At 36.9% G+C, this 12,208-nt stretch overlaps 1 protein-coding gene across 4 annotated transcripts in view; it reads left to right on the top strand.

The window, feature by feature from the left end:
- The window catches only part of Cep112 (centrosomal protein 112), a 410,571-nt gene that overhangs the window by 152,711 nt on the left and 245,652 nt on the right, over positions 1 to 12,208 (top strand). For all 4 annotated transcript variants that reach the window (XR_015738731.1, XM_087909848.1, XM_048446068.3 and 1 more), the window contains one exon: positions 4,592 to 4,727. Coding sequence is in view for 3 of the 4 variants with exons in the window: in XM_087909848.1 (XP_087765974.1) it covers positions 4,592 to 4,727 (136 nt within the window). In the remaining variant the exon portion in view is untranslated. The remainder of the gene's footprint in view (positions 1 to 4,591; positions 4,728 to 12,208) is intronic.

Here is a 12,208-nt window from a genome sequence, read left to right as displayed (position 1 = left end):
AGATTTCTGACATCTCCCTTTGCTCACTATTTTTTAAAATGTATTTTAAATTGTCTGCATGGAGGAGTAAGTAGATATGAATGCAGGTGCCCACAGGGGCCAGATGTGTTGGATCTTTGTGGAGCTGGAGTTCAGGCAGCCATGAGCCACCTTACGTTGTTCTGGGAGTTAAACCCAAGTCTTCTGAAAGAGTACTGTACATGCTTAGCCACTGGGCCATCTATCTAGCTCCTTGGGCTTATTATTTCATAATTTTTAAAAATACTAGTTCTCAATCAAGATAGAAGTTGTGAATTGAGAACATGTACAGAATTTATTGGGACATTTTAAATGGTCTATAAAATATATTGATGATGGCTAAAATTTATGATTTTAGATGCTCATTGAACTGATGTGAAGAAAAGATTTGTCCTATTAAATTTAAAGTATTTAGACTCCTCCTGTGAACTATTACACATATAATTAAATAATTTTTCAAATGCTTATTTCTGCTTTAGGTTATATATTTTTACATTGTTTTTAACAGATTTTCTTTAGGTAAACTTATGGTGTATAATTTTAAACTGTAGTGTTTAAATATTTGATTTTTCAAATATTATCCAGTACTGTTTCTTTTCTATGTATAGGTAAACATAGGTAAATGTTTGATGAAGTTTCATCTAAAACATTTCTCAAATGTTTTTAAGTGTCTCAGCACTTAAAGAATTGCATAAGTTGGTCCCTTTTATCTCTAAGCAATGGATGAATATCCCTTGCCCTGCCTAACCCAACACCGAAATGAGGTCACCAGGTACCTACCATAACTTCTTTTTCTTTGAGCCTCTAACAGAAGAAACAAGTAGCCTCTTGCTGTCACTTGGGACTATCCTACCAGAGAACATCCACTTGCCTCCTAAAGTTTAGATTTTGGTGGCTATAGTTATATGACTTTACAGTGTTCCTATATGTAGTTTCAATATGCGAAGATTTTAACAGTCAATCATTTTGTTCAGTATATATAGCAATGTTGTTTGTATATACAGATCAAGGCTTTCTGATTCTTGGGCAGAATAATATAGAGTGTAGATGCACCAAACTAAATTAAAGCTCTAATAGCCATCGGAGTGCTTGATGTTTTATATAGTGATATCTTAGGGTCAGTCTTCCACATGACATTATTAACCACTGTTATCTAAGAGTTTACAATGTTAAGTGGGAAAAAATCCTTACTATTATTTGGACCTTGCAACTTATAACTCCATTAACCTTGAAGACATTTGTTTTAAAATGTGTTGGAAAACTAGTAGGCAAAAAGATAGTTTTCTTTCTGTTAAATATGAACATGTTGGGGCTGAGAAGATGCACAGGTGGTAAAGTGTTTGCTGTGCAGGCATCAGGACAGGAGGCCAGTCTCCAGAACCTATGTTAAAAATCTGAGTGCGGTGGCTCATGCTTACAATCCCAGCAAGAAGGCAAAGCAATGAAATCTCCCTGCTCCCTGGCCACCAGGTTCTGGGCCCAGCCAGCCCAACCTGCTTGATGAGTTGCAGACCAATGAGATACCAGCTCAAACAAAGAGTGCATGGTTCCAGAGTATACCTGAGGCTGTCCTCTGCTTCTACATGCACATAAGCATGTGCACCTACGCACGTGTACTAGCATGTGTGTTCATGTGTGTGGGTCACACACACATAGACACACTCACAGACAGACAGACAGACAGACAGACAGACACACACACACACACACACACACACACACACACACACCACTAAATAAGACAAACACCTGAAGCAAAGGTTTTCAAAGTTCCAAAAGTCTGTACCCATTGCTGTAAAGTGTAGTGATTGTAAGCAGCTTCTGGCCTGAAGCCTGATTAGAATGGCTTTGTTCCCATGCTTGGTGTCACATGCTGTGGAACAGCCTTAAACCCCACAGGATATGCAAATGATGACTATCTTTATAAAGAGGAGGAGGGATTCCAGTGGAAGACATGGGTTTGTCAGGGTGTGCTACTGTGATTATTATCGGGGTCCAAGAAGATAGATGTAGATGAGGATTTGAACAGATAAATAGACACAGGTGGTTCTTACATGGAGATGAAGATTCATGGCATGTTCATTTATCCCATATGCAAAGGGTTCCTTAGGTACAGATGTGCTATGCCCAAACACAGGGTGGATTGGTGATGGGATCTGGGAAGAACTAACCTCCATGTATAATGTCTGATTATAAAGAGACTGAGGAGTCCTGCTTAAGTGGAAGCTACATGCCACTTTTCCCTATCAGTCTGTTGACCACTCAGGCTTGGGAAAGGTTTCCTTGTTGGAGTCAGGGAGAAATTTGACATTCTGATATAAAATATGTATGTGTCTATAGGAGAACCTGTAGTGACATATCTTAGAGGGAGGATTGTAAACTCACATCTGAGTAACTCCAGAAATCTCAAGTTCTTTCTGCTCACCCTTTAAAAGGCAGTAACATAATAGATGGTTTGGGAAAGCTGTTTCCTCCCGTGATAAAATTCATATATTGATTTACAAGACTTAAATTGTTCTATCACTTGGCATTTGTCATTGTTACAGTTAGGAATAGGCAGTTTTGTGTGTTTATATGAACTTGCCAATAGGGAAGGAAGATAGCCTATTTTGTCAGGAAAACATCACAGTGAGGCGGCCACCAGCAGGCAGTCTGGAGGCCCACTTCAACTATGGAGTCCTGGCTGGAGCTCCCACAAGGATGATCACCTTAGAAATGTGTCCAAGCCCCAGTTTCCTGTTCTATAAGAGAAAGGACAGAGTACTTCTTGCATGGGCTTATTTTATTGTGAAGATATATAAAAGATGCTATATACAAATATTTTGGTTAATTCACAAAAGCCTAGTCAGAGCTTCACAACTTGAATGCATTTATAAGTTAATGGTTCATATTTTCCATCTACCAATATGTGGAGATTTCTGTTGCTTTGTGACATCCTTTTGAGGGTACAGTTCAGTATGATGTATGAACAGATGTGATGGCCATCAGTTTTAGGCAGGTGAACTAATAAAAACAGTTTTAGGCCACTATGGTTCTGTTGCTTTGACCATCTGCAGGGCAACAGATGGTGTGTATATGTCTTTCTAACTGACATGATGCATTTTTAAAACTGCAGTAGAATTCACATGCCATTATACTCCCTTGTGTAAAAAGTATAATTTGATAGACTTTTAATAGAGAAATTTGTAACTATTGCCACTATCCAATTCCATATCATACTCATGGCTCAAAAGGAAGCCACATACAAGTAACCAATCTCCTGTCCAACATTCTGATAGTCCCCAGCAACAGATTTATTTTCTGAGTATAGGTTTTCCAGTACTCTGGGAACTCCTTCAGCCAATAGCCTTTAAGATACTGACCCACTTTGGGCGTGGTCTCATGTACTGTATATACAGACAAAAAGCGTGCATGGGCCCCTTGGCTGCTGTATTCATTCCAGTTCCCTCCACATACAGAGGACTGTGGATCACTACTCTTTTTGTGAGTTTACCCCTAATAAATAAACCTTCATTATACTCCATTCTGGGCTAGTGTGGAAATCTTTTATGTTATTATTTTCCCTTCTCAGGTCTTTGATGGGGTTGAAGACTAGATAGTTGTTGTTACTTTCCTCTCACGACTTAGCCAAGCCATTTCTAATATAAGACTTAGACTCCTTAGAATAGGATAACTATTAAAACATTTAGCATATGTTTCTTGCTTGATGTTGTTCATGCTGGTTGTAATTCTAATTTTTGTAGTTGATATTTGTTCTTATTGTTTATAGTTTTATATTAGGCTTAGAACTCTTATTTAGACAGAAGGGGGAGTTGTTGTGGGAACTCCTTCAGTCAATAGCCTTTAAGGTACTGGCGCACTTTGGGCATAGTCTCATCTACTATATATGCAGACAAAAAGCTTGTGTGGGCCTCTTGGCTACTGGATTCTGTTTCAATCCCTCGTGCACACAGAGGACTGTGGATCACTGTGAATTTACCCCCAAATAAATAAACCTTTATTATACTCCTTTCTGGGCTAGTGTGGAAATCTTTTGTACAACAACATTTTAGTTCTGAACTTTTTACATAAATGGGACCATAAATGTTATTTTTATGATCGATTTTACTTGCCTTAATATTTTTAAATTTTATATACATAATCTCCATGTTGTAGAATATATAAAAAAAGTTCCTACTTTTTAAGTCTAAGTAATACTCCATTATATAGATATCCCACATTTTATCTATCAACCAGTAAATGGAAGTACATAGTTTTGTATAGTTTGTTTTTAGGGGCATCTTTGAATATAGTTATGTCTTCCTCAAAATGCATATTGTATTTTTGCCCTCACCCAGACAGATTGCTCAATTGTTGTCTTTTGAAAGAGAAGCTTCATAGAATATGGATCTGAAAATGCTATCTGAATTTTATTTTAGAAAGGGCTAATTTTGTTTTCTTATTACCTAGTTATTTTTTGGCTTTAATCTTTTTAAATTTTGCAATTAAAAAGAGTTACATTTTCCCCTTTCCCTTCCCAAGTCCCTTCTTTGTCCTTTGCCCATGTAACTCTGGAGCTTTATGAACTTTGCAGGGAGAAGGAGGAACAGCTCTGCCGTGTGACTGAGGTTCAGAGGTTGCAGGCCCAGCAGGCAGATGCTGCCCTGGAGGAGTTTAAGCGGCAGGTAGAAGTGAACTCTGAGAAGGTCTATGCGGAGATGAAAGAGCAGGTAAGACACACACTCATCCTCAGAAACATCTCACTTTTAACCACTTGGTGAGGGCTGGAGACTGTCTTGGAAGTTAAAACACATACTGCCTTTACAGAGGACCCTAACTCTGTTCCCACCACCCACACCGGCTGGCTCTCAACATCCTGTAATTGCAGCTTCAAGGAATCCAACTGCCTCCATAAGAACTGAGCTTACCTGTAGATACCCACACACAGACTCACGTGAGTGTGTGTAATTAAAAAGAAGGTTGAGCATAGTTATGAGTTCCAGGCCTGCCTATATACATGGCAGGTTCCAGGCCAGCCACTATATAGTGAGACCTCCATCTTAAGAAAAAGAAAGCTTTGTCCAAAGTAGCAATAACACTGGGTCAGAGACTGAGAATGAAAAGGGATATGATCCCTTGATTTGCATTTGAAGCCAGAATGATCATTTAAAAGTCCTAATGTCCCTCATGAAGTGTGGGAATGACAGAAATGCATCTTGCCCTGGGGATGGATGAACCTACCAGGCATAGGCTTCCACATGCTGGCTTCTGCAGAACATGGGCTCATCTCAACCAGGTCTGTGCTTTCCAATGTTCTGTAAATACTTTTGTTGATCAGTCACATTGATTCTTTCAATGGGCAACTCAAGAGGAAATAGATTGTTTCTAGTTCTTGAAGGTTAAGTTTTTATGGTAGCTTTTTTTCTGAGAAAATTACATATTTGCAAAATAATAGAGGAAATTATTACAACTACCTAAGTATTATGAAGAATCTACATTGTTAACACTGTGTATGCAAGCTGAAATATTATAGGTAATATCTAATTTAATTTTTATTCATGTTTACTCATGTTTTTTCTAGCTATAAGAAATTAATTTTATGTAAATTATTTCAATTAATTTTATATTTCATATAAATCTCTATTTATAATTTATGTATAAAATATAATAGCTTTTCATTACATGAGAAGAATTTAATGTTGTAAGTTTTATGTATATAATTTATAAAATATCCATATAATATGGTTGTTAAGAATATGTCGATTTGTATTGATTCTTTTATTGAAAGAATATGATTGTTATATACACATGAAATTCTCAGAGTAAATTTTTAAAAGAAAAGATTATATAAGTACTAAAAGCTTTTTCTACTATTTTCATTTGATTTGTTATATCTGATAGCATATATTTGTATTCTATGTTTAATTAGAATATTTTATTGGTAAATATATTTTACCATTTGAAGATGACAACATTTTAATTATCAGCTTCTTGTAGTAAGTATATTTAGATTACTTTCTAGTACTTTCTGTCATAGTTAGAGTTTCTGTTGCCGTGATGAAACGCTATGACCAAAAGCACCTTGGGAAGGACATCCTACACATCTATATCACAATACATTGAAGGCAGTGAGACCAGGAATTCAAACAGGGCTGTACCCTGGAGGCAGGAACTGAATCAGAAGAATGTGAAGTGTACTGATTTCCCAAAAAGAAGGTGTATACATTATAAAATACAAATTTAAGAACTTGAACAGACTAGGAAATGCTCAGTTCATAAAGTGTTTGCCACATAAGCATGAGGCCCCTATCAACTATGTAAAAGCCATACAGGGTCGCATACTTCTATAGTTCTAGCAGAAGAGACCAGTGCATGGGGAGAAGACAAAGACAGCAAATCCCTGTGCAAATCCCAGGCTAGTTAAGAACACACCACTACAACGTTATGTAGTCTTTCTTGTGGGCATCCAGCTCCCAAGTATTGCTTGTCCAGTTTGAAAGTAGATTCAATAATCATTCTTTTATCCCCCCTTTTCTTTTCAGAATGAGATCCCTGAATCTAATTTCCTTTGCTTGGTTTCCTCCCTGAGTATGGCCAATAACAACTTGCAACCAACCTCACTAACTGATGACAAACATCTATAACCCACTGAACAACCAAAAACCACCTACTCCACCTCTTAGAAGTGTGGGCATCGTGTTATTAAAATTATTTCCTGTTGTCTGGTGGTGACAGCATCTTTAGGGGACCCTGAAAAAATGAGATAAAGATCAAGTCCTGTGAGAGCTAGCTCTTCAGAGACCAGCTTCTACAAAAATACCACTTACCAGGGTAGGGGCGAGGGGGTTAGAAAAATAGTAAAGAGAGCAGACACGAGTGAAGATAATAAAACAGAAAACATAGGATATTATCAGTAGGGAGCTCTGGTGAATACTGAAATCACCTGCATTTAATTCCCACTTGCTTCAAATGCGTCTGACCCCAAAACTAGTAGTAAGATAAAAAACTGCATCACCAGTCACCACGATCTTCTTTCCCTTCTCAGACTACATGCTGTTGTAAATCAGGAGATTGGTTCAAGTACTCCTTTGCTTGGCCTGTATCATAGTGGTATGAGGAAGTCAGGAACACAGGCGCCCACTCCAGCTCTTCAGTGGGGGCATTAGTAGCTACAGTGTGATCGAGGCTGGTACCCTTCTGTTGGACACATCAAACCAGATGTTCTGGAAACTATTTTGTTTGATCCTCATTCTGTGAAAAAACACAAACATGCCCTCGACCCTGTTTTAACACAGGATCAGATCCTTTCCATAATCCCGTGCAAGGGTCTTTCTACCTTGCTTTAGCAAAGGTCACCATAGTGCCATCATGCCAAAATCTACCCATGGCAGATTGCTCACAAGCATCCATATTCAGAAAACTTAGAATAAAAAGTGCATAACTTAAGGCCTTGTGTAGTGACTGAGCTATCATTCTCCTGCTTTTCTCTTTCGAAGTTGTGTTTTCAAGGAGCCATGTGCACGCTCCACAATTCCTTGTCCTTGAGGATTATAGGGAATGCTTGTATGTTTGATATTCCATTGGAAACAAAATTGTGAAATGCTTTAATAACATATCCAGACCCATTATCTATCTTTATAATTTTTGGAGTTCTTATTTATGAGAAGCATTTTTGGGTGCTATTTGTCAGAGATCAACTTTGACAAAAATACCACTTATCATGGTAGGGGTATGGTGAGTAGAAAAATAGTATAGAGAAAAATGTAGAACTCAATAAAAATCAATTAAAAAAAAAGAAAAGGAAAATAGTAAAGAGAACGAAGACATGAGTGTAAATAATAAAACAGAAAACACAGGATAGTACCTAGTACCAGGAGGGAGTTCCAGTGACTACTGAAATTACCTGTGTTTAGTTCCCATTTGCTTAAAATACTTCTGACTCCGAAAGATAGGAGTAAGATTATAAAAACAAAAAAAAACTGCATTATCATGATACAATGAAATGAATATATCAGTTGGAGGTTGCGGGCTATATTCAGTGTTAAACATTCTGTTGCTAGAACAAGACAAGTAATGCTCACACCCTAGACTAAAACATTTTGTAGGCAAACCCTGGGTTGAATTCATTGTTATCTCCTTAAGGAAGTAGGAACTTAGTTGGATCCTTAGACTTTTGTTTGGGGTAGTAACGTAATTACTTCTCTACTCCTGAAATACGAGGTCTGGATATTAGCCACATCTGTTGGCAATAATCTTGAAAGAGCAGAACTCTCTAATCTAAATCAAGATTGGGGCCTTTGTTTGAGGTGGAAGCAGACAATAACCTTGAAGGAACAGAAGGAATAGAAGTTCCAATTCTTTGACCTTTGATCAGGGTGGAATGGTAACAACTTTGAGCAAGCTTACCTTCAGACAAGGTGGAAATAGGCTCATATTTTTGGGTCTCCACACTAGCTGTTGTCAAGTCTCAGTGTGATGGGAAAATGAAAGACTTATCTGAAGTTCTTGGAAGAGGAATCTATAGTGCTGGACCATCTTAGCTAACTACCTGGAAATTGACACTTTATAACTGATCAAATGAGAAACATTTGTTAGGCTGGGCTGCGGTTTCACATGCCTTTAATCCCAGCACTCGGAAGGCAGAGGCAAGCATCTGAATCTCTGTGAGTTCGAGGCTAGCCTGGTCTACAAGAGCTAGTTCTAGGACAGAGAAACCCTGCCTCGAAAAATCAAAGAAATAAAAAAAATAAAAAACATTTGTTAGTCTTATAAGTTAATTTTGATGGAATGGCTATTTGGTTTGACGAACTATTGACTGTCCTAATCAAGAGGTCTTTCCCCTGGGAAGTCCCACATATTTTTTTTCTGCCTAGCTATTGGCCATTTAGCTCTTTATTAAACCAATCAAAAGGTGCATTAGGCAGAGATGAATCTTTACAGTGTAAATAAATATTCTGCAACAACAAAAAAATTGAAGTCGAGAAAATATAAATAATTGAAACATTGAGACCAGTTGAACCTTGTAATGTTTACTTAATCATAAAAAAAGAGAAAAGGAAAAAATATAGAACCAGGCACTATGGTGTAATAAAAATGTTAAAGAATCCACAGCACCCTAGTCTCAAAATATAATGAGTTGTTTTTATAACCAAAGAGACAGAAGTGACCAACAGCTATTTTCTGCTTGGTACACATTGCCAGTTGCCTTATTTGGGTATAACATGGCAGCCTTCAGCCTGGACTTGGCTAGTGGCTGACTGTTGTGACTCACTGTTGTTCTGCTCGCCTATGGCCTGTAGTCTTAGGTTACACCCTGCTTGCCCAACCGCCACACTGCATGTGGAAGTTACTTTGGGCCATACTCTTTGTTGAAATATGAAGACTAGTTTAGGCCAGTTTATTATTTCAACAAAATATGGGTACTAATACCATTAATTATGTAGATGCACATTTTCATAAAGATGTTTAGAAGGTAATTGGAGAACCTAAGAGGGAATATTGCCAAAGAACAGGATCAGAGAACAATGTACTGTCCAGAGTACAACAAAGTACGCTCTTGTAGTAGCAAACATTAATAGGCTTTTTGTGCTTAATGAGTACTATTAATTAACAGACAAATCCACAAATATGCTTTGACAACAGACACAACTAAAATAAAATTAATCAAAAATTTTGTTAAAAGGATGACGAAAATGTATCATTTATTTTCATGGAATATAAAGAATAGCTGTAACAAAACATCATACAAATTAGAACTAATATAAGCCATTAAACTAGACCAAAGGGCATGTGTTTGTATGTCAAAGGCAGTATTTCTCAGTTCACATGCTTGGAAAGGTGCTGGGTAGCACAGAGAGATCATAGTTGCTGGGTGTTTTTACTGTGGCTTTTTTTTTTTCTATTAGACCAAGAAACATGAACCAGACAAATTTTCTACTTTCTACCATGTCAGACAACATATTAAATCTTTACTCTTGTAAATCAGTTACGAAATTCAGTAGACCATAAACAAAACTTCATTTTACTTCTAAAACTTGACATATCAAAGAAGACATATTGTTTACCACAATGGAAATTCAATTTCAATTGAAACTGCCACATTGACTTCACCAAAATTAAAGGGTTTTTCTCTTTGAAAGACTCCAATAAATGACAACAAAAGGAAAAACTGGAGAATGGGAGAAAATATTTTAATTTCTACATTTCAAAGAATTTGTGTCAAAAATATGAAAGACATTAATACAACTCAATAAAGAGACAAATGACCCAATTAAAAATAGACAAAGAATTAAATAGATACCTCAAAGATGCACTAATGTCCAGGAAGCACATAAAAGGATGCTGAACATCTCACTAATGAGATACAAACTAAAGCAAAAATGAGATGTCACCCTTCTTTACATTGGATGGATTAAATAGCAAAGATGAGCGGGCAACACGAAGTGTTGAAAAAGAGGTGATACAGTTGTAGTTCTTGAGTGTTGTTAGAAAACATGAAAAACAGCGTTACTATTTTGGAAGATTGCCAGCTTAAAAACAGTTAAACATACTGTATGTCAGGTATTCTGTGTATTTAATGAAGAGAAATAAAAAATAGATGCAGATAGGAACTTATGCACAAATGTTGACAGCAACTTTCTTCATAAATGTCCCAAACATCAGTAATTCAAATACTACTCAACAAATGAAAAGATGGAGAAGAGCTAATGGAATGTTGCTGAGCAATCAGAGGGATTTGGTTATTGATAATTCTCAACAAATGAATACTTGAAAGTCCCGTAAAGAAAAGAATATAAAACCAGAAAGGTCTATACTGGATGCTTTCTAATCACTGAGTTCTGTTAGAATATCATAGAAGATGTTGAGGACTCTTTTAATTTTGCAGATCAACTGAATTGATGTCAGAGAAAAGGGTCTCCTTTTCTTTGGGAAAATTTCATTTTCATAAGTTTCAAAGTTTTATCATGCTGCGTTGGTTTTGGTCGTGCCACTTGGGGGAATCTGAGGCTTGGGTGGTGATTTTAGTCACCCCACCCAATGACTTCAGGCACCCATGAAACATTCTCCAGGACAGACGGTATGCTTGACCACAAGACAAGTCTCAATAAATTTGCAAGGATTAAAATTATGCTAAGTGTGTTCTTTGAGCCATTATCATAAATTACAAATAAATGACAAAATAAATATGTGAAACATTCAAATATCTGAAAATTAAACAACAGACTTTTAAAAGTAAGTCATGGGTAAAGGACAGTAAAACAAAGAAAATAACAAATTTTGAACTGATTTAAAGCAAAAAAAAAGTATGACATCAAAATTTATTCAGTTCAGATAAAGTAGTAAATAAGGAAAAATTTATAGCTTGAAGCATCTATATCCAAAGAGGAAAGTCTTAAGTCAGCACCCTCAACTTCACCCTAAGAATGAATGAAAAGTAAAGCAAGCATGTGTCCATGCACGCAGAAGAAAGACTGGAGAGGAGAACGAACAGTGAAGGTTTAGATGCAGGGAAACAGAAAAATCAGTGCAACCCAAATGACGCAAAAGAAATGTCATCAAAATTGACTAAACCTGGGCTAAGTGAAGAATCAAAGGGGAAAGATGCAAAAGGCCTCGCTAGCACAGTAGGAAGAGGGACACCATTGTGGACCAATGTGATGAGGCATGGTGAGAGAAAAAGAGAAAACAAAAAATCCCTTGACTATATCAGAAGAGGCTGACGTCACCATTTATGATTTTCCCATAGATAACATGTTTTTCTTTTATTATTTTTACTTACAAAAATTTTATGGACCTATATTCATAGTCATAGTGATTGGTTTCAGAGTGTAATTTAGCCCTGTTTACTCTGCATCCTCTCCCTTCTGCTCTCTTCACCCCCTGCTAATCTCCTTCGTTCCCCTGGACAGATTCCTTTGACCTTTCAAGTCAGTACACACACAGAGACATGCACACACATACTCATGCATGCATACACACAATTTATGTCTGTAAAATCACAGATTCAGAAATGAGACAAATATAAACTTGTCTTGCTGAGTCTGGCTTATTTCACTTATATGACAATGTTCAATTGTATAGAATCTTCAACGAGCAACATTTCATTCTCTCATGGACAAACAGCTTCACTGTGTATACCACATTTCTTTCTTCATCTTTCTGTTGACATATACTCGGCTTATTCTGTAACTTGGTTATTGTGGACAGTGCT

The sequence above is a fragment of the Myodes glareolus genome, chromosome 9, assembly GCF_982192425.1.
Source record: "Myodes glareolus chromosome 9, mMyoGla1.1, whole genome shotgun sequence".
Classification (NCBI taxonomy): Eukaryota; Metazoa; Chordata; class Mammalia; order Rodentia; family Cricetidae; genus Myodes; species Myodes glareolus.
This window is presented reverse-complemented; position numbering and strand designations above follow the sequence as displayed.